The 27,894-nt window shown below is 39.9% G+C and overlaps 1 protein-coding gene across 5 annotated transcripts in view; it reads right to left on the bottom strand.

The window, feature by feature from the left end:
* Positions 1-27,894, bottom strand: part of ZFHX4 (zinc finger homeobox 4) — a 136,578-nt gene that overhangs the window by 58,051 nt on the left and 50,633 nt on the right. For all 5 annotated transcript variants that reach the window (XM_086965907.1, XM_086965908.1, XM_086965904.1 and 2 more), the window contains one exon: positions 15,414-15,645. In XM_086965907.1, the coding sequence (XP_086822033.1) occupies positions 15,414-15,645 (232 nt within the window). The remainder of the gene's footprint in view (positions 1-15,413; positions 15,646-27,894) is intronic.

Genomic DNA, 27,894 nt, shown 5'->3' with positions numbered 1-27,894 from the left:
TACTCCTTGAAGTAATTCACACCGTTTACCAAATAACCCCTGCGAGTTGCTTTGTCTTTTAAATTTTTTAAATACACTTGCTGTGAGCAATGCATTTCCTGAAGCACAGCTCTCACGCTTGATGGATCACGCTTATTTTATGCGGTGCTGTGTGATCGAGAAGGAAGATAAAATATTCTGTCCACAAGCTATTCGGTACAATTTATCATCAGCGGCTCACTAGTCCAGTGATAATACCTGGCTTGCAGATTGGAATGATCAGATTCTGTTTTTATTTCAAACAGGAGCGATCCGAATACCAGGGTTTTTTAATTTACATACATTAGTGAGGTTCAAATGTGGCAACAGCTAAAGGCAAATTTGCCTACAACCCGAGTGCTAGCCTTGCATAATGGCTCCCCTCTAGCAATTACTCACCAGTGAAGGACCCAGATAAAAATGAAAACAAAGAGAAGGCATAGGGGAGGCAAGGGTGCATGCACAGACACCATATTGTAGGCCTGGGCAATTACTGAACCACACTGAAGGTCAGGGGGATCTCTGTTTTAGTAATGATATCTTGAAGCATCTTGTCTCAATTGAATTTCTAATGCAATTTTCTTTCTAGTCCACTGTCATCCTGCCTCCTGGTCTATGCTGTCATTTTTCAAAAAAAGTTCTGAGCGGGTGGCCGAGACACACAATCTCAAATAGCCCGCTGGAGGGAAAAAATAGTAAGGCAAATACAATGTTAATATCACTGCTGGTAAATGCACTGATTACATGGAAAGCTGCACATTTAACTCGAGCCTGACTGTTTTGCAAAACCAACTGTAGAAGACTAAAAGTCTTAAATAAGATTCCAGAAGAGGAATATAATCCAAAGAAGTTTATTGATAGGTTTCCAATCACAGGAGGAGCGCCTCATCAGCCAGGAGTCCAAGCAGCAACTGAACAAGCACAACGGACACCTGGCTTCTGAAAGCGTCTCCACATTTAAAAGAATACATGAATACATTCCGTGCACATGCTCAGGCATGTGCACACGAGATAAGAATAATTAGCACGAGAACAGAATGACCAAGATACAATACACTACATCAACTGTCTTATAATAAAACACATCTTACTACAACAACATCGCTTCAGCACTGACCACATTATTGAGCTTGAATTCCCTGCAGCGTCATTACTAGACATCTTCTGCCACCTTTCTAAATCTGAAAAGCTTCCTACATTTAGTGAAGATTAGGTAATGCTGCACACAATCAATAAGGGCTATCAATTCCATACCTTGCTCAAAAGACCAAGGTGATTAAAGCCAGTGAGAGGGACGGGGCTCCAGGCGCGAGTAGGAGATGCTTCCGTACAAGAAGGCCTGGTCAGAAGATACTATGATATTACTGCCTTAAAGCAATAAAGCCCGATTTCAGCTGATAGCACCGAGACCAAATGGAAGACAAGACTAAAACACTCCTCCACATCTATGTAGAAATTCCATGGAAGGAATCGTCTTTAGCAGGGGCATCGTTCTGTTCATTAGCACTCCAAAGTCTAAATAAGCATTGTAATAAGACATACCTTTTTTAACATGAGCTTAATCTGAAATAATATATTTTATTCTCAAATACTTTTTCTGGTGTGGCTTAATTTACAATTGTTCTCTCCCAACCTAACAGTTAATATGACTAGTGACCAAGATCGGCGTAAGAGCACAAAGGACAAGTTAATTTTTACAATTATTCTTTGCTGGGGAGGAAGGGACCCGACAAATAATCCCCACTGCGATGGTGGGGCGGCCATTACAGTGTCCGACGAGCCCGGACAAGTTATTAGGTCAGACGCTAACTTCCTAAGTAGAAAAATGATGTGGCCGCCTTTGTCATCTCGGCAGTAATGGCTGGAGTCGGTACTAATTAAGGCCCTTAGGCAGTGTGGTGCGAGAGAGGTCAGGGACTTCTTCCTGACACCTAAACAGTACAGGGCTCAATGGAACGGCCCCTAATCTGAAATGATGTGATGTGGAGCGGGCCCTTCAGCGGCACTGTATATTTAAAGGGAAATGACAGTTAATGATAGGGGAGTCAAGGAAGAGCAGATGGAGAGGCTAGCGAACACGGACCTCTGTGGTCAAGTTTACCACAATTAGCCATTGTGCTCAAGAAGAAAGGTCCCTAAAATGCATATGAGATGTTCTGTGACTTTTCAGGACCTTTGATTCTGAAAGAGTAAGTTGGCTAACCCTTTCTCCATTTTCTTCCCCAAAGACATCTACTGCATTAGAAGACAGAAAAACATTCATTCTTGTTATTCTTAATTGAATGCAGCCCTGAACAGGGATTCCATGCCTTGTGAGGTGCCCGGGTGCACACAGGCGCGCATGCGTATTCCTTTCACACACAGGCGTCTGCAGTTTGTGGCCACGAGAGGCTGCCTGAGCGGAAAGGATAAACCTGTTCCTCAGAAAACCCTTTTAGATTGTAATCTTGCAGGGAGTAAACAAGTGCAGTAATGAATCTTCGAGGCAGTCTCTATTTCCCCTGCAGGCATGGAACCTGGCAAACAAAAGCAATATTCAAAATAGAAACCAGGATTTATTCTGTTAGTCACAACAGACACCTGCAGTTTACTAATTACTACACAGCCATAAGGTCTGCTGGCAAACATCCCGTTCTCTCCTTTTATCCACACCCAGTGACACACCTGGAAGCCTTTAATTGACTTTGTATTTAGCTCAGGAGCCCTTGTTAGCATTGTATATATAAATAATTATTGTGCACATTTGCTCTCTCAAAGCTGTGCTAATGTACATACAGACCAAATAATGTCAATAAATACTTCTGAGAGCCAACTCATTTTTGGTTGTGGTTTCCAAGCCTCGCTTACGATTGGCTCGCAGGCTCTTTTAGGGACAATTTCAATAAGGGCAAACACACTTCTAATTTCAAGTAAGATTGTGTGATACAACAGCTACCTACCAAAACCTATTAGATTGTGAAAGCACATCTACAGCTTGCCAGCAAATTGCTTTGCTGTAGATGTTTGTGGCCCAGCGTGGTTTAATTCCTGGCAGTGATTACTTGGACCCAGGGGTTAGGTTGTCAGAAGGAGTCCTTTTAAAGACCAAGGAAGCTTAAAAAAGTGCAATTTGTGTCTACTAACGTTCGACTAGACTACTCGTAATATAGACCAATAGGAACTTGCTTTGTGTGGTGTGTCAGTGTACCGTCAATGCAAGCAATTTTCTGGCAGCCAATGAAGACACAAAGGGACCTCACTTTTAATGTCTCGGGTCCACTGAAAGCCTTTGTATTTTAAATAAAAATAATAGCTGCAGTCAAGTATGTTAATGTCCATAATTGTCGTAATTTCTGTAAATTATAACTGCCACCGCTTGCAAACCTCCTCCGTGAAAGCATAAGGTATCAATTTAAGATTTACATTACTGTTCTCAGAGAAGACAAGCTTCTTATAGGAAAAGTAAGTAGAAGGGGTAAGCTCATAAAATTTGTCTCAAAATCAAGCGCCCACAGTTATTGCCGCAGCACTTGCATTGTTTCACAATCATACCCTTGTATAATCTAGTTCCCTCTGCACTAAAGTGTGTATAACCTATGGCCACCGGGAACGCATCTGTTATATGAGCTATAACTACTACAAATGTGGTAAAATATGAGATGAGGCAGCAGCACATGGATTATTCCGTAAGAGGTATAAGCCCACCCTACTAGTATGCCACCTTTTGTCGGTGGGAGGTTTCAGTGTACATGTCCTCTGATAACAGTAGCTAAGGCACAGACACAATTTATCGAGTGGGTTGTGTGCCAGGGATCACATGAGGATATTTCATACCAAGTAACTGCCTTAAAAACAAAACCTAGCCCTAAAAAAAACTGAAAATTATAAAAACAGGCATATAAAATTTAAAGCAGTGCACAGCCAGTAAAATACCTGAGTGATGTGAGTACCAGGGTGTAACACATACAAATTTGAAATTTCCTGAGGGCCAGTTAAGCATTTTAGACTCTTATGATAGATAAAGAGTCCCTTTAACTTTGGAAATATTAACTTGCGCCTATTATTTATACCCCAATAGATCAGAAATCAAATTTCAGGATCGCAAAAGTAATTTTGGCGGTGTGGTATTTATTTCTCATTAGCTAGTTGAGGCCTGACAATGCTAGTAAAGCCTTATAGATATTTACAACTCTGCATGCTCCTCTTGGCTTTTTAAGCCAGTCTTTCATCTTATACTGCATTTTAGAACGGTTTACAGTCAATGAAAACACAAAGAGGCAAAATGGAAATAAATACAAAATAAAATGTTTAGCAAAAGCACTCTGCATATTCAATGGTTGTGCTTAATATTTTAGACACACAATTATATGCATTCTAAAGAAGATCTATTTTAGCAGGCAAATAAATTAGAGCATTAATGGAACAAAGAAATCCCGTGGGATATGTTCCGGATCCAATTATACAATTCCTTCGTTTGCCATGAACTTTAGTTTAATGGAGTTTTTTTTATTAATTGCATGTTACGTGAAGGGTACTTGCTTTATGAAAAGTCGTAGACTTTATATTCAAAGGCAATTCTCTTGTGAGCCTGCTGTATATTCCAACTGTCCTCCAAATAATTACAGAGTGGGGACTCAGCTGTCATTCATGTGTATCCGATCCATTGTGTGGACAGAAAAAAATGGCTGCCCATACATTAGCGCATCACCCATGGCTAGTGCAATGACAAGATAGATTAGGATGTATATTAAATCTCACACATGGCTGCCTCTCTGTATCAAGGTAGAAAATACTGGCTCTTACATACATTAGGGATTGCTGTTGGAATGACATCTACATTAATATTGACAAGATATCAATTTTTTTACACACACTAAGCCAATAACTAGCCCAAACCTGCTAAACTTAGATAACAAACACGGGAAATAACCTGCCAGGCACAGCATTATTTGCTTTTATCGAAAAAAAAAGAAATATCTAACTCAAAAAATATATCGCTTCGCTTTTATGAATGATCAATCCTGCAGCAATACATCAAGCGCCATATACAGCAGTGGTTTGGTAATCCAATCTCATTTGTCAGGCAAGAATTCTAGCCGATAAGAAATGCTTCTAGAAAAAGAAAACCCATCACAGACAATAATATAAATATTACACACATAGGAGCCCGATTATAAAAAGCTAGCTTAGCATCCTTGTATTATTTCCTCTCCCAAATATTAACGTGCAGAGAGGAGATTAAATTCCCGAGAAGTAATCCTGGTTCTGTAATAACCACCAGTGACAAACGCGCACACAAACCTTGTAAAAACCCAAAGCCCGCCCCCTCGCACTCCTCCTCGTTTCTCTATTGTGCGAAGATAGCGCGCGGCAAGGCTGAGGGAGGCAGCAGGTTAGAGTGTGCGTGTTTATTAAACACGCAGGGGAGAACATTCATCAGAAGCGCTGCATAAATAAAGGGAGAGATGAGGTTTTATTATTTACCTTTCTTGTAAAGCTCCTCTCATATATGCAGTCGCATCATATCTCAGGCGAAAGCCTCGGCACAATTAATAATGTAGGCCTTTTTTTCTCCATAATAACCTGCTCTGTATGTTCTGGTCTCTGAAATATATGATCCTGTCCATTCAGCCCAGATACGCAATAATAATAATATAGATGCTTGTATGGTTACCAGCACATGAACGCTGCGAAATATAAAAATGCTCATTATGCCTTTTCAGGTGCATATTAATAATGGCATAAGTGGGTTAGACATGGAGTGCCGAGCAAAGAACCACCAATAAACTTTAGGAGAGGGAAGTGTCCATTAGAAGCTTCTAATGGTCTACAACAGATATGTAAATGTCTATCATTTCAATCCGAGTAATTAAGCCCGGGCTGGAAGCATCCAGGAACATTTTCACTCAGCAGAAACAAAAGCACAAAGCAGGGAAGCTAAGTCCTTGAGAATTTGAGATGCATCTAGCTGCAACATTTCAAGGGTCATTCATCTGGGGAAGTCAGGCGATCTTTTGTTGAAGCATGTCCTGGACAAAAGGCTACCTCTTCCCCTAGTTTTAGTGCACTATATAAGATGATGCAGGTTAACGTGATGTTCTCAATGATAATTAACTCTACAAGATGCTAGGTATTATTAAGGCAAGTCCTTGAAAATGGCGCTGAAATAGGCAATGAAAAAACACTGTAGGCCAGGGGATGTGAGCCGCTCTATCAGACAACGCTACAGGTAAACAATAAGCAGGAAGAAGAGGCTTCTAAGCAGGTCTACTAGTTCTATCCCATCCTCTGCTAGCTACATGGAAACAAGGCCAGACACAAAATTGGAGCTGGTGCTTTGGGGCTTCAGATGATTGCTACACTCAAAAGGATTCATTAATAACTTAAATATCCTCAGGAAAAGGCTAAAAGATTATTTCAACGCGTAGTAAAAATTAAAATTAGGCTGGCATACTGTTCACTTCATTAATGTATTTACTTTTAGCAACTGATAGCATGACATGGTGGGTTTTTTCGCCTTAAATTTTCAGGCTCATATTTTATACTTTCTCATTTTACTGAAATGATAGAGAATGTATTTGCTAACAGGAATTTAAACCATCCCTTTTCATCCCTAAGTCTGTTTTTGGTCATTCACATATTTCTTCAACCCACTAAAGCATACAGCATGGGCCATCCCACTTCAGCTATTGGCTAACTTTATTGTGATTGACGGCATTCTACTGTTGCACAAAGACCACCTCCGCACACAAAGAAGTTACCTTCCGTGCTGGATGTACTATGGCAATGAGTGATTTTTTAGACCAAAAACTATTTTTGCTTTTAGACAATTCTTTTTTATACTTTGGCGAATGCTCCCCTACCAAGAACGTTTGGCAAAGGCAATCATGAAAGAGAACAGACTTTGCAAAAACAAAAAGGCTAACAGCCAACATCAGACCTATTAGCTTTGTCAATACTTGATTTCTTGAAGAATTCTCAGAATCAGAGAACGTGGGAGAAAGCATGTAGTAATTTCCCGACCAAGTCCAGATACACGACCTCTGCCCACACTGGAGGTGGGGCAGGTCAATTTCTTCTTCAAATGTTTCAAAACGTCATCTCTATTGGGATATTTCCAAGCATCAATGGTGGAGTTGGATTACTTCTTGGTTCAGTTCACACTCATGGGGTGGATGAATTGGTGTGACATCTGTGTAGTGGTTTCACTGTCTTTGTTTGTGTAGCTTGTTGTATTTTTAATTCTCTAGATAGTCTCCTGTCAACCTGTTAGAATCTCGAATTTTAGCTTTCAAAGTCCTGGAACTCTGAGGCAGGCTGGAGACTGGGGTGGATGGAGTTTCCTTTCCTCCTGGAATAAACCTGGATTTTACCTACATCTGCCTGTCCTGGTCCTATGTAGATTATCCAAACTTCTCATATTGCTTGTTCAGACTTAGAACCAGTGCAGTGTAGGAGACCAAGATGATCCTGTCCTGAGAAATGTCTGACTCACAGAGTCTACAGCAAGCTGACAGAGTTGTGGAAAGTTCACGTCCACCAGGCCACAGGAAAGTGTTAAAAAGGATATTTGCAACAAAAACGAACTTATGTGAAGGCATACGTTTGGCTTGCTTCAGAAAGTGAGTATGGACAGGTAGATGCAGTGGCCCCATAGATACTTAGACAAATAACTGAAACACGTGGATATGGTAGGCGGACAATACACCCCTAACAACAAGCATAGCCCACCACCTCAGGTGAGTGGATAGGGGTAAGCTTTGGTTTTCTCCAAAGTGACTGATTGTAGTAAGCCTGCTCTTGAAAAGTAGTGCAAGTTCTAAGGACTCTACGAAGAAAAGCCTCTGCGCCTCCTCCAAAGCTTCCTTGGACACCAACTAAGGCTCCCTTAATGGAGGTAGCTGTGGAAATTGTAAAGCTTAGCCATTATCAACAAAAGACAGGACTTGAACTTTGTTGAGCTTGGTCAGTGATTCAGGTGCAGGGAAAGCCTTACTTACTCAGGTAAAGAGTCGAGGACAGCCCGATTCCTACGGAAGTCACTAGGTTCACATATTTCTTTTTCTGGAGACAGACCTCGCTGGCCAGCTGCAAAGATCAGCACAGCGAGTTTGAGCTGAGAGTTAACAGGCTTCCAGCACTTAAGGCTGCCGGAGACTCTTTTTGGAAGGCAGTGTCTCACACTCTGACTTGTGGGTCATTACTCTAAACTGTGCCATTTCTACAAAGACCTTATTTCAATGTTTACACACAAACCATTGACACGCACTGGATGGAGTTCCCCAAAGTAAGACATGCAACAAAAATGTGGGACCCCTGGAATAACTGTACTTGTGCAACTTCCCACTTGGCTCGATCTACAAGAGTTTGGGCATAGGTTGCCCAAGATAAACAAGGTGATACAGAATGGCAGAAGGTGAGGCAAGGATCTACTATTACACAGTGACCAGTGGGAAAAAAAGTGTACAGAGATACATACTGATGCAAGGGAATGGGGTCTTTCATGCAGCACGTTTTCTACCAGACCTATAACTGTCCTAATTTGTGAACCAGACACAAGTCTCAACATTGGTTGGCATGGTGCACACAGTAAGGGAATAGGAGAGGCCTAGGATATAAAGGTAGTATGAACAACTAACCTTTCTTTTCCAAGAGAAAACTATATCACTAAAAATAATATTTATTTCTAATTTGACTATGCTTGATATGAACAATGAGGTTTTCAGAAGACATCTGAGAAGCATAGGTGATGATATGAAATTCTTTATGTGAATGAATATAGCACGTTTTCAGAAACATTAGTTATGGACTGACTACAAAATTAGCCATTGCAGCCACAGAACAGAAAGTCGCAATGGTGGTGTAAGATGATTACAAAAAATACAAAAAAATGATTACAAATATTCAGTAAACTCTGATCTATCCACGTGGCAAATGATTGTGCTTTTTCTATCTCGAAATTAAGCATTTCCTTAACTAAAACAAGAAGCTCAAGTGACCACAGACAACCCTGGTACATAACCATGACCAATTAGCTCTGATGCAATCTCATTTTTATATAACTTAAGATTGGGTGATTATATATATATATATATATATATATATATATATATATATACATATATATATATATATATATATACATATATATATATATATATATATATATATATATATATATATATATATAGATATATATATATATATATATATATATATATATATATATATATATATATATATATATATATATATATATATATATATATATATATATATATATATATATATATATATATATATATATATATATATATATATATATATATATATAATTTGGTCCATCTCTCAAACTCATGTGTCGGGTCCACTATTTCAGTACTTAAAAATACAGTTTCACAATTTACTGTATTATTCAGCTTTCAAGCTCTATATCATTGTTAGCCATAGCTTAACCTAAGAACATTAATTACAGACCAGCCAAAAGGGTATTTTTAACTCTGTATACTACATTTAAAAGGTATATTTCGCCACAGGCTTTTGGCGAAAACATGACATGCTTTTATATGAGCAATAGGGGGGATGGCAAAGTCTCCTCTTGTTTTTTTTAAAGACTATAGAAAGTAAAGCATCCTTCTCTGTCATAGGCTTAAAAATCTCAACAACTCCTCTTCAGAAATTCTTGGTGCAGTGTTAGAAATCTAATACATTCCAGCGACATAATAGGAGCATTAAGGGCCATTGCAACATCAATTAAAATTGCTTTAAACAAATGTTGTTTGATTTAAAAAGCAGTAGTCAAAGAACCCTTCGCTGGTGGGGTGAAAGTCGGTTAATTTTGTATTGTCACAGATGATTAAAATGTCTTGCACATAATTTTTTGTCAGCTAGTAGATATTTAGTGCAATGTGGTGATCCAAACAAAGCAGTTAAATACATTACGATGTGTTACAAAAATTGGCAATTGGCATACGATGCACTAATCAGACAGGCAATCTTATTGGAAATTACTAAACCCAGGGCACAAGTCCTAAAAAAGGAAGTGGGGGGGGGGGGGGGGCGCTGTCACCGGAAGTGACGTCACAACAGTAAGTGACGCCACAAAAGGTGGCTCTGATCTCGTCCCAGAGAGACCAAAAAGGTGAAGATCAGCTGTTTGGCATGGGGGACGGCATCCACCCTGTAAAATAAGTGGGAGGACGCCGTCCACCCACGTGGTACCCAGACTCGAGCCCTGACTAAACCCATAATTATATTCTTTGCCAAGGAGTTTTGCTATACTTGTACCAAAGGATGGGTAATAAGTACTGTTCAGCTTGTCTTTGCACTATGCTTCTATGCCTGCAGAACTCCTCTTTTTCCATTGGTTCTACTCATTCAAAGTAATGAGATAAATGCAGACTGTTACAGTATGCAGCCTCACACTTCCCACAACACCCAATAACTCTAGTAAAAATAAAAACACCACAAGAAAGAGTGTTCTTCAATGGCAAACAAAAAGAGGGATTTGCGATGGTGTCGGAGAGCAGGGGCTGTTCAGGCACCAAGTGCAGTTGATAGCTTGTTTAGTCTCCAACAACTAAAGTACTATAAGTATAAAATAAAGTGTTTGGGGATCAATCCGTGATGCCAATGAAAAGATGAAAACAAGAATGTGCATCTAGAGTAGGTCTAATGCGTGGTAAATGATGTGTATATGCACATGTGCTAATATCAAACCCAAGGTTTTTATATGAAAGAAGTTAAGCATATTGTAAAGCAGTATTGCCAATTATTGTAAATAACTCCCTTGATCCAGTGCCTTTCTTATACTCCACCTAATTATGGCGTACCTTTAATTAAACCAACTAAACATTGTAAGAAAATCATTACATCAACCCCTGTATTATCTGTATGAAAATCACTACTGCGCCTTTGCAACCTTCAGTCCCAAATGCCTTCATAATTGTCTGGCGTCTGGCCAAGAGCGACTATGAGAAGGCTAGATAAGAACCTACAGTAAAAAGAGACTTTCTATTTCCCATTCTAATGAAGCAACACTGCTGCACTTAGGACTTCTACCAAGGGGCTTATAAAGGAGATGGCATGGGTTATTAAAACACTGCTTATTGCAAGAGTATTTCCACACAGTTTGTTTTACTGAAAGTGTAAAGTTATGCTGATCTTATTTTTATTTTATTTTGTCCAGTTATGTTTTTACAGAATTAACTAGTGATTGAATTGGTAGATCTTGGCAAATAACTACCATACCTAGATGCCATCTAATCTCCATAAATAACAGGGCACAACATATAAAATACTGCAGGTTTAAGGTAGTGTGCTGAGATTTTTGGGCATCTGAATTGGTCAGGATATCAGGTCACGGTAGTCTTGCAAGTAGTAAATTAATTTTGCAACTGCTAACCTTCCGTGTCACTTGCTCCCCAAAAAGCACGAAGGCCTACTTCAGGGGATTATGCATTGTCATGGATCATTCTACCAAGAAAGGGGAGGGTTTTTGCTGATTCCCATTATGGTGCTTCTGCCGTATGCATGTGGAGGCTGCAAGATGGTGCCCCCTTAGTCACAATCTTCTCATTGCCTGGAGACATTGGGAAGATAGCAGTATTAATCTGATAGGGAGCACTAGGGTTAAGTGTGTGGGGAGCAGTGTAGGTGCAATGGTGTGCCAGCACCAATCACATTCTGTCACATTCTTCCAAGCCTGAATACGGTTGTGGTGCGGGAGAATATAGAGGAGGGCCATCTGTACTAGGGGTGGCACTAACTGCCATGGGAAGACATGGACTGTTGTCCTATTTGTTGCTACATGGACTGAACTTTTCTTCAAAGTGGAAAGAGACTTTATAGAGCTGTGACTCTCAAAATGCTCCCCAGCTTCACAGTCTGATCTGAGAACTTGCTGCAGAGGGTGTGTGGTTGATGGCTGCCATGCCTACTAAGGAGAACAAGGTCAACAGGAGAAAAGGAAATGTTTTCAGCTCTAGGCTCTCAAGTGATGGGCGAGATCACTGTGGTAGAAAGGAGAGAGAAGACTAAAAGGAGGACGCCTGGCCAAAGGATGAATCCTTCCTGATGGCTGCCCATTAAGGGGCTGTGGGCTACCTCCTACAGCATTATAATCTATATGATGACCATGGAAGTTAAGATGGTGGCATTTCATGGTGGGCTGGTGTCCACTGATGGCATTCTTTTTTAAAGCATTCCCGAGGCCCATTGAAGTGTCTACCAAGCTTGATGAGTAAAAGAAAGACTGCCAGAGTTTTAGGATTACCAAGAAGACACAGTGAGCTCTCAAAACTAGTTGGACACCAAACTCGAGACCAGAAAGCCTGTTAAGGGCCCCCAATTTGCAGATCATGGGTTTCTCGCCACTTTGACTTTTAAGAGCAAGTCTTCCTGAAAGCAGAGGTTCTACTGGTAGATGTGGGAGACAGAGTTGTAGAGACATGGTGGTTACACCTTCAATGTGAAATTGCACTTGCAGATTACGCTTCTGGGTAGGAGAGGGCTGGTGTCTCCCGGGCAGCACTTTGGAGGATGCCAGTTCACTACGACAGAATCAGAATCCTCACGTTTCTGAATTTGAGTTGTAAAACTCGAGCAACATGAAGGAGATCCAGAACATAAAGAAGGAGCCAGTATGAGTGGGTTTGGAAGTTCTTATCTGGAATCCTGCCTGCATTTGAATGGTTCGTGATCGAAGGGTCTGTATTTTTTCTCAACTAAGCACTTCCATGGCCTTTGTTGATGAGTTAAGAAGATGCCAAGAGGAAAGGGGCTTTCCCAGGTATTAGCCTCCTTGCATGTGCTTCATAAGACTTAAGAGGTATTTCTAGATTCATCCCTGAACATAACCAATACAAAGCTGGGAGGAGAGGACTGTTTAATATTGAGCATCATTATTGAGAGTTGAAGTTGCTTTTCAGTGTCCAACTACTGATGAGCTCTCTCAACATTGAGGTTCTGGGCCATTGTGATGTGAGCCCATGTGGGTGCTGTATATATCAACAATCGCTTTGGGGGCATTTGATAGAGGACATGAAGCGAGTTTGCTGGGACCTGGTTCCTATTGTTTTAGTTGGAGACATGTCTCCTTGAAACTGTTCATCTCTTTGTGGTTCTGTATTTGTTTCTATTTAGTTCATAGACGTTTTAAAAAAGGAGCCAAAGAACACAATATTCAGATTCAGTGTTTCAATTGTAACTAACTACCAATTCATCAAAATAAAGCAGCCTGTGTGACAAAGGATGTTCGGGGTCCAAAACAAATGGAGAACAGAATATGATGATAAAGAGTTTGCGCCCAGAGTCAGTTGAAATCCGGAAACAAAATCTCAAGTTGCCTCGTCAGCATCCACAAATGGTCTCAAAATACAGAATTGTGAATTGCATCTAGATTTTAACTCACTTGGGATGTTTTTACTGGTTCTCTGCATAAAACAGTGATGTTATTAAAATAATGGGACACCTCTGAGAACTTTCATTGGAGGAAAGTTGAGTTGGGTCAGACTACTGGGCCAGCAAAGCTCTTAACTGATGATCCATTTGTTTCAGAACCAAGCCTCATCTAGAAATCCAAAAAAGTAATTGCAATGTGAAGATGTACAGTATTCTTAAAGCTGAAAGAATAATATCTATGACTTATAATTGTACCACATTCCTGATTTTAGTAAGCAAGTGCTTATTTTCTACGTTGTCTTGTGGTTCAGTGGTCAAACTATGGAATTTGCAAGTGCTCCCAAGCAAACTCTGCTGAAACAACAATGCTATTCACTGAGGATGCTCCGGAGGGCTGCTGTTTCCAGTCACTCATTACCACCTATAAATGAAATGCATAGCAATGAATGCGAGTCTTTGATGTAGTCCTTGTCCCTCCACTGCTACCATTGATAGAAATCATTATCATCTCACCAGCACTACCACAGGTCCTTTGTCACACTTTCAATAGACAGCACCGAGCACAATGGCAATCACTTTAAACTATGAGTGATTCATTGACAACACAGGCCTTGATAACTGCAGTTAATGTAAAATGCATGTGTGAACTATCTTTACAGCGTCAAAGATCTTTGGCTTTGCAGTCCACCATGGCACTGAGCCCAGCTCATGCCACACACTTCGGATCCGCCACATTAAATGCAGAAAAATAATTGTCTTCATAAAAAATTACAGTTCATGCAAGGAATATAATCATTATTTCAACATTAGCAATTCATTATAAAGCTATTTTACCTAAACGTTGACTTTTAGCTGCTGCAGATTGCCATCGTGTCAGACCAGTAGTGCTTTCTGAATTAAACCTCAATCAGGCGAGATAAGCTAGGATTCCCGCTAAAATTTCAGAAGTCGAACAACTGACCGAAGCCTCCTACTGAATGAAGCATTGCTCAAAGCATATTCTCACTGATTGAAGCCTCTTCCAGGATGAGAGAGTGACAGACAAGATGGCCCTGTTCAAAGGTTCTCGCTGTGAAATCTAGTCACCTAACCTGTCCTAAAATGTACTTTGTGGGCCGCGAGGTACTAATTCAAGTAAATTTGTAACAGTGGTACATTTATAAAGGTGGTATTGAGCAAACAGGTCTACTGGCAGATTTTAAACACTGCCTAAGCCTGCCAAAAGAAAAAAAAGAAACCTTTTCCTTCAAAATGCATAATAATGATTTATCTAAAGAGGCTTTTCTTGTGCACCCAAACCCTGAACCACCTTTGATCCATTTATAATTAAAGCCAAACGTACAACCGTCTCATTTAATTCCAATACGGGTAGTTTTTAATGCATAAAGTTTCGCATGTGGTTTTTAGCTCACAACCATCTGTTTCTGGATTTCATATATAAACAGGACACTTTAGGGAACAGAGATTAATTCAGTTTCGGAATGCCATTCAAAACGTGTTAGCTGTTTCCCTGCGCCAGGTCAACCAAAGCAAAAACAAGTTAAGCGCTCATTTTGCAAAGTAGCATTAACATTGGAATTATTGTATAATGGACCCTGACTAGGTCTTATGTTTTAAATTACTGGTCTCTCTCAAATAAAACTATTAATCTTTTTTTGTCTCAGAATGTTTTACAGTCCTGTTACACTTATTAGCTGCTGGCAGCAGAGAAACTTTTAAATGAAAGCCAAATTGCTTTGGTCATGAGAAAGGAAATTAAAGCTCACTCTAGGGGAAAAAATTCACTGTGAGATCCTCCCAAGGTAGGGTTTCATAACCTCCTGCATGCCTGCTAAAGATGTCACTGCATGCAGGACTACGTATGGTACTGATATAAAAGGAATGGCCTAATAGGAACAGCATGTTCATTTCTAAGAGATTAAGAGCTGCCGTGTTTTACGCTAAGTCCAGGAGGGGGGCGCTCTCAGTCGGAAGACTCTCGGGGTTCTAGGATAACCCTTTTCAGGTTTACTTACCAGCCTCATTCGGCGGGCAGTCTTTTACGAAGAAGATCTCGCTCAGGCTGTCCTCGTCCAATGCTAGGCCCTGCTGGTGTAACTGCAGCTTGCGTAGGCCGTCCGTCTGTTGATGCTTCACAGAGCGGATATGTTGCACCAGATTCAGCTTGACCTTGGTGGAGTAATCGCACAGGGCGCAGTAGTAGTAGCAGGATTCCAAATTCACTGCCCCCTCATGTTTTTGCAAGTGCTGGAAAAAAAAGGTGAAGGCCTTTAATGATCATGATCATAATGAATTAGCTAACAAATGTTTTAACCACGACAAACACCACAACGTTTGACCAGAATGTGTTTTTTGAAATGCATATGTAGCTCATGCCTAAGATTCATGTAAAATAAAGCACAGCGCGAGTATCTGACATACCACAAGTATCTGACAGCCAGCGGAACATCAGAGAGCTGTCACGGACATGATGGCCAAATTGAAAATGAAGCATCTGATCCCAGCTCACAACTTTCAGAACCAACTAACTCATCAGTTTACATACCACAGGCTCGCAGTCTTAAGAAGTAGTATTGATAATGATTGCTGACCTGCTGGAATCAGAAAGCTCAAGAAACCTTGAAAATGATACCCTGTCGGCTTGTAGCGCTGGGCAATCCATACACAATCAAGCATTAGACTGAGGTTTCTACACAGGCTGATTTCTTTCAAGTTGAATTAATATTTAATGCAACACATAAAGCCAGTAAGCAAATACCAATGTGGGTATGTTTTAGCTAAACCCTCTTTCATAGAGGTTACTTTGTTTTAAATACTGGCTTAAACGTAAATGTTTATTTAAATTTTCCATAAATCTGCATGGATGGAATAAACTTACGTTCTCTATAAACAAAAATGTTTCTCTTAATTATATGTTACATACACTAAAAAGTTAAGTAACCTAATTTGAAGTTCAGGCTAACTCAAAACAGACACAAAATGTGGAACCTTTTTCTGTTTTTCTACAGTTCAGTGACCCACATCAATTTTTTACCGAACAAAAAGGAAAATCTGTTTTTCTAAGCTATGCTGACTGATTTCTGCCCACAGCCCGAGACATGATCTTTCCAAATTCAGATTTTATTTTTCCAATGGAAAGCCTCTTACACTTCCACATTACTGAAGTATTTCATATTTAAAATAGTTGTTACTTTGATTAAACTAGGATGTTTGACATCAGACAAATTCACATGTGTATTTAAAACAGACACGAAAAGACCAATAACACAGGACTTTACTTTGAAACCCAGCAATAGAGAAGCTGCATTTTTATCATGAATATACCAGGTGCTTTCATTTGGGCATCTGTCAATCAACAGCTAGGACACATACAAGAAAGCGTCCGATATGTAAATACTCCCTCTCTGGTCTGTATGCTGGAAATACATTATATAAGAAATTCATAACACCTGGAGCAAATTAATAAACAAAGACCTCCTAACAAATTTCTCAAAAATGAACTTTATTTCCTGGATGTATGTGAGGCAACTTGAGACACGAGGTGATCTTCCTGTAAGCATCACTTTCTAAAATAAATAAAGAAACAAAGGAAGATCAAAAGAGAGGCAAAGAGATGGAGGTGGGGGTAGAGGTGCTGACAGCAGGTATCCTGCTTTCCAGTAAGGAAAACCTGGCTCAGTTCCTCCTTAACAATCAGTCTTTCTCAGGAAGAGGTGATGATGGGAGAGAAGAGCAGACGTCGGTAAGCACCTGACTGACCAAACTGGAATCAGTATGTCCAATAAATGCCTGCCTCCTACTTGGTCCATCTTCCCATCAATGTTTGGAATCTCTCACCCCCTGGCAGAACATGGAACAGTGAGCAGATTCAATGCATGTGCTTACTTCTGTCACGGTTGCCATTCTTATCTTTTTAAGCAGATTTTTGCCCTTTATATTTTTTACAGTGTGCTATTTGGTAAATGCCATATTTACATATTCACTAGCATTCAGAAACATGTTTTTCCTTGTTCGATGTTACTAAAACCCACTCCTTTATTCATTCAGTTTACATGTATCTCCAAAAAGGCTCCCTAGCTTCTTTTCGCTTCTAAAACATATGTGACTAAGCTCTGATTTAGATAGACAGAACTCACTTTTTACTCAAGAAAGACTGATCTGATGTTAGTATATAGCACTTATTTTAGAGAACTCCGAAGAACTATGATTGTGATAAAGAGAGATGCAACACATCAGTCTTAATGATACATACTTGGGAATGTTGTATGAAGAACCAAAGGCGCTCCATAGAACACTGTGTCTCTGATTCCAGAGACACATTACAAGAACACATTCTCAGCACACAGAGGTGAAATCTAGCCGGGGCAAGACAAGAACACCGTGTCCATGATAAAAATTGTAACTGCAACGAGTTACAATGACTGGCAAACTATCCGAAGAATCAAATATATATTTTAAAACAGAGGTAGAATGAATCTGTAGCACCATGCGGGATCACTGGACTTCAAGTCTGATTAGTACAACTTCTAAGGAATACCCTGGTAAGAAATAAAAGGATGGCCTGGTGCCTGGCACCAGTGAACATTCTAGGTTAGTTTCAATTTAGGAATGCCTTCACTTGGTGAAAATGCTTGAAATATCTCACAACTGATGGCATGAGACATGAACCAAGCACAGATGATATCATTCGTCATTGGGGTAGTAGACAGGGATTTCAATGGGCAGCTTTTGGGTTCATAAACATGATCTATATAGTGAAGCATTTAAACTTTAATAAGGAATGCCCTGCGACTGCACCTTGATAGGCTCTGCATGATAAACATAGGAGATTTCGGCCAAATGGTTGCGAGGCATTGCATGTTTGTCTCTAATCTTATAGAGAAGGAAGAAGAAAGTGTTTTAGTAGCACCTATGCATAAATAGTGTTTCCTTGAACAGGAAGGAGTGCTTTCTTTGCACTTACACAGGTCAATGCGCAGAAGACAAGTCCATCCGACAAAGTACAACCCATAAAATATGCTCTGCTTTCAACAGATGTAACTTTATCAACGGTAAGGAAGACCAGAAAAACAAAACACAAAGAGTTGAAGAGATGATACAAAAACGCTTCTCTTCTTTATCCATCTACGAAAGACCCACAACTTACAGATGTGGGAGTGTGCCAGTTCACAGGCATGAACTGCCACTCTTCTTCACAACCCACAATGGGCACCATTTTTGCACAGCAGCCCTGGCATGCCTGCTCCCGCAAAACGAAAAAAAAAAAAAAAAAGTCTTCGAAGAAAGAAAGGGGTCAGCCCACCTGAGAACACATTTCCTCGTTTCTGAAATGAGGACTGTCCGTCTCTGTTCATTGTTCCTTTGAACTCCGCACAGCGGGACGCTGGCAGCCATCTTGTCGCGTCAGCTGTAAGTTTTAATTTGAAGTGCCTTTGCCTTAAAACACACATTCTTTTATTTTTGCAAACCTATCCTAAGCAGTGTTGCGCCACCCGAATCTGTCAGCCGGGCCAGTCAAGCATATCAAGTGTGTCTACAATACTTTCAGGCTAATGAACAATGCACAAAAACAAAAGCCGCAGCAGCGAGGCCTCCATTATCTGGTCTTCCGTAAAACACAAAACCGGCCTTCTCTGGCGCAGAGGAAGTGCCAGCAAGCCTGCAGGTGTGAGCCAGCTAAAAGAAAAGGCTGGGCTAAATAGATTCTTTCACTGTCAGGGATTAGAGGCATGGCACCAGTGGCAACACACATCTTTTCCTTTAACTTTCAAAACTTTCTCACGAGTCTGGATAGAGTTCGCCCCATCAGGGGCCTTCTGAGGCCATTCAAATGTCTTAAGTTTTAATTAAGTTGGAGTTGTCAGAAGAAAGCTTTTTTGGCACCGAGTCAGGGTCATTAATTACTGCTATCTTTGTTTCTTTCGGAAGAAAGAACTCTGCTGACTTGTTCGGTTACTCACACAGCTGACATTTTCCATCCCCCGGTCTCTATTCACCTCTGAGCACAACTCGATTAAACCGTTTATCAGTTGCCTCCATCAGCCCCATTTGCAAATCTGATGGGGAATTGGGTTTGGATGCTTTTTGCAACGCTAAATTGCAGGCGGGTTAGTTAAATAAATATTTTCATGTTATTACATTTTCCATATCTGGCCCATCCTTTCTTTGAAAACAAGAATGGCAAACGCCAACCTGAGGCAAGCATCTCACAGCCCATTAATGCAAAGTAAAAGAAATATATACAGCAATAAGAATTTTTGCCTTGCACACTTGTACTCAATGTATTTGCTAGCACTCACAAGTTGTCACCACCACAAGGTGTCACCTATATACTCCAAACATACATGCTAGATAATAATTCTGCAACATGTTAGCAAAAGAATAAAATATTCACAGCAGAAATAGCAGCCAAACCACAAATTATTTGAAGGCTTTTTCCCTTTTCTGGAACAATACTTTGAAATACAAGGTTAACTCTGATGGCTGGGTTAAATAATCACAAAAGAGGTGGAATGCACGCAATGACATATTTGATGGGAAACTGCTTTCCTTTCAGGCCTAAAGTATAGTCTGTTTTGTCCATAAAAAAAGTTTAAATACTGGTGCACATATACATATTCCCTCACCTATAAATACGGTCACTGCTTAATATCCCCTAGCCTGCAAAAGATAAACGAAAAACCACGTTTTTGCCTTTTGCCAAGAATGGTGGAGTGGCTCTTCGTCCTTTTTTTCTTCGAAGCACTAGCTTTTGGTCTCTCATGTTAAAGTATTTTGGTGCAGTCTTGGGTGCTCTCAAACCTTTTTTTGCTATGTTGTTGGCATCTTTGATTCATGGTGAACACAACCTGGTGCCTATCTCAAAGACCTCTAATCCAACAGGACAAGCTGCACAGACAAAACACTTTTCGTACCATAATAAGTCAAACAGGAGCCTTAAAAGTACTCCCTAGTAATAAGACTTACAATTCATTACTGCTGATTCAAATGGATGAATTATATTTCAGTTACTCATGTTGTCCTGGGACACAGACAGGTTAATCTATCTTCTACCAATTTGAGGTATAGTGTTAAATTGATTTTACCAGATGTTTGCTTGTACAAAGACACCATTGGGTCCTGTTGTGACTACTTCCTTCACAATGAGCTACTACTTGCAACAAGATTTGTAATAAAATCTTAGAATTCATGTTTGCCCTTGTAGGCCTCTCAAAAGCTATTCACTCAGATCTTGAGGGTTACATTATTGTCATAAGAAACAATAACCACTTATTAAAGTGGTTGACAGTAAAGACACCCTGCTACCATTTTATCTATTACTGAAGCTGTAACCATAATTTCATTAGCAACAGCACCTGCCACTATGTTATCAAATTAACAAGATGTTTGGATGTGGTTAGAATTGTCTGGAAAATGACCTTGACAATTACTATTACAAAATAGGGTCATCACAAGAACACCTACTTATTGCATGGGCTTTAGTTTGTCAGCCCAGATGACAAAGGGACAGGTGCTATACTTCTGGTACCAAAATACTACCCGTTCCTAGAATTAAGTGTGTCTTGAAGTAACTCATAAGGAAAAACTGCAATCTGACTAATGTAAACATTGCAACTAAGTCAAGGGTATGTCACGACAGAGCAATGCATTGATTCAATGCGCATTCAGAGTTCCCTGCTTTCCAGGTGGCTGCAGTCCGGTCTCTTCGAATAATTGTAACTATCTTTGATAGTTAATTGTACTGGATTACTGTTTGGCAACCAACCAAGTACCTAGCCTGGGGACAGACCATTTTATTTAACGGTTCATAACCAGTACTTCACCAGCACGCCAACACATGTCTCTAGTGATGCCAGACAAAAAGAGACAGCAGTAGCTGCATAGATAAACTACTCTTACCTCTACTGCAGTAAACCTGTGGCCCAAACTACTGAATAAGAGGCCTCACAACAAGAGCACAAATAAAATACAACCAACTGTGTGCTTATATGGCTTGCACTTCATAGCCTTTAGGTTGTAAACACAGGATCCAATTTGGAAAGAGCCAGACAATAAATGTAACCATCATTCGTAATCCATTTGTATCATGAAAACAGGAAACGTAATAATCAGACATTGGTATGATAATCTTGTGATGCAATTGTTATTGTTTGTTATTACTCTTTTAGAAAATGCCATGTAAAATATTTCAGCCTCAGGCATGGAGTCGGACATATTTCAGGCATGTCTCAGCAAATTGTTCAGTTTATGAACGTGCCCTGCTCATTTAGTCTTTATGAAACTTCATAAGGCTGCACCTAGCTCTTGGATCAGCAAGGCCATGTGTTCCAAAAGGGAACATTTCTGCAAGACCTTCTCGTTCTGCTATCTGCACTGCCTCAAATACTACCGAGCTTCCAAACAGTCTGCGCATTCGGAAATAAATAGGGAGGCATTAAACGCAGCACAATGGTTTGTTTCGTGTGACTGCGTAGAAATTGCAATGCGATTTTTTTTTATTGCGCATGGGAATTGCTCCTTCAACATCCGCATCCAGTGGCTGACACAGAGGCAAGTTGTCAAAAGACCTTTTAGGAGTTCCCCGTGGCTCACCTCTCAATAGCCCTGGTCAAGCTTGGAAGGTGTCCACTTCAGGGGCGTTCCACGTATGTCCAGGAGGGCTGGACCCTTGCAATATTTTCAGACTAGTCACTGAACATGTAAATGAGTTTCATTTTCAATCACTGTATGCAAATCTACTTAACATCTTAACAAACCTCAGACTCCCTGGATCGCCACTACAAACTGCTGATTTAAAAGTTGAAGGGTGGAGTCATCAAGGAGTCCTGCAGTGCAGCTAAAAGATAACATATTTATGAGCCAAACAAAGATAGTTATACAAATGTGTTATAACACACTAAACGTTTCTAGAGGAAAGCTGGAATAAAATGGGAAATAACCGGTCATAAATCTTTGCAAACTAAGTCCCTCGGATTCAAACATATGACTTAAGTCAAAGTGGACGACTCATATATATGGATCAATGTTTGTAATAAGCTGTTAGTGCACTGACCTGCAGGAAAAGAGCTAAATAACAGTGAAACAGCAGATGAAGCCAACAACAGTGATGGTCTTCATTGCACTATCACCTTCTGAACATGAACATGTATATCGTTTTAGAAAGTTAAAAGGACAAAGGCTTTGGGACCTTATAACATGCTGTTATGCGGCAGCATGTGTGTGGCACTAAATCCACACTGAATGTTCATTAAAGCCAGTGGCAGTCATTCTCAAGGGCCAAACAAATACCAAAAATAAGTATTTAACCATCACTGATAAAAAAATAAAATTAGAAAGAACATGAAATAATTTAGGAACATTTAGTCCCTGATGACTGTCTTTTGGTGATTATTAGAACAGTCCTGAGATAAGCTATGGAAGAAAAAAATAATTCGGCCTTGCATAGGAACGACCAAAAACGTAATAATATAATAAAGTTGGCAACATTATCATCACTCTCAGCATTGTTTTGGTCGTACCACCCTACATATGAAAATCCAACTCAGATTTAGGCCCACAACAAGAGAAACAACAGACAAAAAGGTCGAGAATCAGGTAAAATATATGGAGTGCCCCTGCTTCAATAATGTCTACTTTTAAAAAAGTCGCTAAAGAATACATCTATTTTAAAAATGATAAAAATATATAGCGAAAGGGATGAACATAACTTTATCCACACAGACGTGCTGTAATCAGAGCAGTGTTTTAAACAAAAAGGCATGCGCATGTGATATGAAATGGGGTGCATTCTATATAACAAATACAGCTTATTTGCTTTACAATAATTAAAGTAGATGAATATTAAATTACCACTGTATTGCACACCCTTAAAGCACACAGAATATTAAGTTTACAAATAAACAAAACCATCACAAATGAATTGCTTTGGTTCATTTTATCCCAATAATTGCATTGCCAATTGTAAAAATATTATTATTCATATAAAGGAAACATGTGACACCAGCCTTAACAGTTTTTACTGATGGTAATCGCCACTACTTAGCTAGACTGCCATTCACTGACAGTCTGCTCAACCCATACGAAAAACATCTGACCACAATCACAAAGTGACACGGTTGGCAAAGGGATGGGCAGTTTCAAACTCAATGAGGATGGAATGTGACCTACTTGAGACAGCAGCACTTATTCACACTGGAGAGCAATGGGATGGAGGCAAGCCAGCACTACCTTAGAGAACTTCAGTGCCTGAAGCTCCTATCTGGATCCCTTCCAAAAGTACGAAGCTCACACAATAAATTCACAGGTCTCCATAGGCAAGCCGTGTGTTTTACAATAAACAGACACTATGTCACTTATAATCTACTTCTTTGGCAATATGCGAATTCAGAGTAAACTGTGGGATATCAAAAGGTAAGGCTGAGCCTTAGACGTACGTCGCCATTATCAGAATACTTACGAGAAACAGCTACTTAAAAGCAAATTTCATTTCTGTTCAAGTTGCATTTATGTTTAAATCAAAAGGACATTGGAAACTGAGCAAGTTTGGGATGTGCTGGAGATGTCCGAGTGCCTGTCTGCAGCTTTGCAATGGCTGGTATCACATCTTCTTTTCTAAATTACGCTTCATTGGCATGGCAGGAGGATGCAAGAGCTTTAGTGTTGTAGGCAGGAACAAGGTTTTCCTTCTACTAGAGGGCATGGCCTGCCTGGTTGCCCCAGCTTCCTAAACCATTGATAGTTTGATCACTTATGTGCTCAAGTCTGGCTCTAGTTTTACCCCGCAACTTGAGAAAGAGTTAACTAATTACAATTTGATACACATTAATCTATTAATGGGGGCCATCCAATATAGAGGGAAAAATGGTTCTCATAGACCAGTCCTCCATCGCTAACAATCACCAACTAATATATGCTCTGGAATGTTTGTTTGATGGTGTCAGCAGGAGCTTTGAGATCTATTGTGACATCAGTCACTGGATGACCCATTTAAAGCCATGCACACAACTAAACTTAAAAAACACCCCGGGACGTTTGCCTTTACATCAACCCCGGTAAACCATCTATGTACCCATTTGCATCCTCCCCAAATTGTCAGTAAACTAGAGCAATTAGTAGCATAGTACTATCAACATTGTTAAAATCAGAAAAGATAGCTTCTCAAATACATATGTAAATGTGAAATGTAAATGTCCAGTATTTGTAAAGCACAAATAATTTCCCGAAGGTGTCAAGGTGCTGGGGGCCATCGGGAAGATTAAGTGAGCTATTGCCCAGAGTCACATGGTGCTAGGCAGACCCCTGCCGCCAGAGCCGGGGATCAAACCGTGATCCCCAGAGTCCAGCGTCAGTCACCCTGGCCGCTGCACCACACCTCTTCCTGTCAATATCAATAATTCTTATGGATAGGGTGTTATGACGAAGACTAGCTCAATCAAACAATGCATTTGTGAAATCATCTTGATGGAAGGCATAAAAAGAACGTATTTAGACTAGTTATTTAGAAGGCGAGCTGGAGAGAATCCTGGAAATAGTGAACATTTCATACTCTTGCCTTCAACCATGGCTTTTCTCCTCTATTCTTCAATTGGCAGTGCTGCATCTGTCTCCAAACCATGGTCATAGAACAGAAACTGGTGGACAAGGCTGCCTAAAAGCTACTAAACAGTGGTTGGACAAGCAATGGCATCTTCAACGTGATAATGCTCACAATGCCCATTAGTAGGGGCAGAAGCCAATCGTTCATCACCTTCACACATGAAGATTAATGCAGATAATACCGTTTTGTAAACAATGAACTCTAAATGTGCTTGTTCGCATTAACCATATTTTATTTTTTAGAAGCAGATCAAGAAATGTTATATTTGTTCGGCTTAACATTTCAACATGAAGATCTACTCTACAAACATATATGCTTTTGTTTGTTTACTTTTCTCCAAAGTGTGTACCCCACCCGTGCAAAAATATATCTTTATTGTGCTTTGCTTATTTTGTTTTATAATTTTATGTTTCCCAATTTCCATTTTAGCCTTTGAATTTCTACATAAAATTGACGTTTTTCAAAGTATTTCATACATTTAACAGTATCATATGGACAAATGCCAAACATAAAAATTCCATGAGAGCTAACACCCTGCTAACACATGTTACCAGTAACCACTGTTGAGCCTAAAGAAATAAATGTAATATTATACCTTTGGCTTGAAACAGATGGCAATCTGTCAAAGATTCATGCTATCAATGTACAACCCTGTCTTAAACCTAAAGAACTCCTCAGAGTTAGAGATATTTTTCTCACACATAAAAGACTTTCCGGATCCATGTATTGCAGTTCTTTTAATACTAAATCAATATGAGCGAAGCTATTTGCAACCACGCACATTTTCATGGTTATTGTGAACTGAAGAGTTTCTTCTGGGGACCGTAAAAGGTAAAGACATTGAGAAGGAACAAATGTGAGTTCAAGAAATGCTGGCAGCCCACAGCAAAGGCAGAAAGCATTGCTGGGATTCCTCGCATTTCTTTATAAAATCTAGGTTGAAAACTGTGCTTCTTCAATTTTAGAACACATTAGGTAATGGAAACCGTGATTATTTTTGGTCTCCGTCTTTCAGAGTTCTATTGATAGTTCTGATTTGCATAAGCAAATAAAAGGAACACTTTGCCTTTCTACTCTACTGCTGGAACTTTCTCAATGTATTGTACCAAAAGCTATACACGCACTTAAGAACAAGAAGAACTTAGAGTTTGCTTCGGTTTGACTTTATTTTTCAAACAGTTATTCTTAATTTTCAAAGGGGGTATTGTGGGATAGCTGCGAACTTTTCAGCTGGGAAGCAAGAGGCCTGTGTTCCTTTCGTGGTTTCTACGTTTACTCAAACTGTATGAACCTGTGAAAATAATGTAATTCCTCTGTGCCTCTATTCCCTCCAACAGCTGACGAAATCCTCTTCAGGCCCTTTGATTAGCTCTCTAACCCCCTAAAGTGGACACAAACTAAATGTATCCCTGACTATCATCAAATAACTCTGAGAAAAGCCAGAGCATTAGGGGCAGTGGGGTTATTACTTCTCTTTTAGTCTGAACTTTTATGTCAGCAATATATCCTTCTCTTCTGCTAAGCAGTCCAAAGAAACCCATCCACATACCAACGTGGGCAGACCCTAACACAAAATATTCAGAATCCGTACAGACGTTGCAACGCCTCTACAATAAAGAGATGACTTGCATCTCTCCTCCTGTATCTCGCTATTCACCCATCTGCAGGACTAGGTACACTTAAGAAGGAATGTGAATAAGAAAAATTAGCCACCTAGCATGAGGATTAGGTCCTTTCTAAAAATTATTGCCTCCTCTCCAGCTCAGTCCCGAAATCTTCTGTGCACTGTCTCCCTTCCTTGTCCCATCGTCACAATATATCTAGATATGCTACTTGATACTAATTTGTCAAAAAGCAAAAGGTCCCTTCGAAAGAAGAAAAGGTCTTCTCAATGTGTGCCACAAAAAGCTTAAGAATTTTTTTTTATTGCACCAGTTTATGCAAGCGAACAAAATTTAAAACATTCATTGGCAAAGTCAGAAGCTCTGGTGTTGACCATCAGCTTTTTTACTTTTTCAATGCTTGTTTTGTTTTGCCATGGTTTTTGCACAACTTTATTGTTTGGGAGGCTGCTAGCCCTCCTCAATCGAAAAGAAAAAAAATATTGGCTAACAGCAAAAATATTTCATTACTGTCAGAAAGCACATATTCCCTGGCTCTGAAAGGAACTACTTTGTGTGTGGATGTGCTTCTCGTGAAAGAGCAGAAATCTATCACTTACACAGAAGTTATCCACTGGCTTAAATGGGCTGACCCACAGCTCCATCTGTCTTATGTTGTGGGCAGAATTAAAATGTGACTGACACAACAACAGATCAATGGATTAAAAGGACTGGCTGAAAGCCCCCCTAAGTAAGAATATTATACAATTAATTTTAGTAAAACCAAAATGTCTTGGTTAACTCCAGACTTAAAACTATGATAAACACACAGACATTAAAAAAGCACCCTTTATCAAAAAGGCTTTCCTCTTGCCTGGCCCTCCTACAAATCACCCAATTCAAGAACATACCAATTTGGGAACTTGAACTTGCCCCCCTAAAGCGGCCATGTGGTGACCAGTGTTGCCATATGTTTTACAGGCTATCAGAAGTCATCAAACACAGGAGTATTCCAGAACCTCTTGGTGGGGTCTGTTGATGGTGTGAGATTAGGTAAGAGGGCATGCTTTTCACAGGGCGGGCCGTTATTGATAACGGCATCACACACACATTGATAGAAAGTGTGCCACAGATAAGAAAAAAAACACCTAGATCACTTGGTCTGCATGTCATAGCTCCTACAGCTACCACGGCACAATTTAGTCTCCAATTTTACCCAGACTGCCTCTTTTTGTAATTCCCCATTTGAATTGCTCATTTTTTTCAATTCAATGTGCCGTGTTTTATACTTTTGTCCCC

Source organism: Lissotriton vulgaris, chromosome 4_1 (genome assembly GCF_964263255.1).
Source record: "Lissotriton vulgaris chromosome 4_1, aLisVul1.2, whole genome shotgun sequence".
NCBI classification, from domain to species: Eukaryota; Metazoa; Chordata; class Amphibia; order Caudata; family Salamandridae; genus Lissotriton; species Lissotriton vulgaris.
This window is presented reverse-complemented; position numbering and strand designations above follow the sequence as displayed.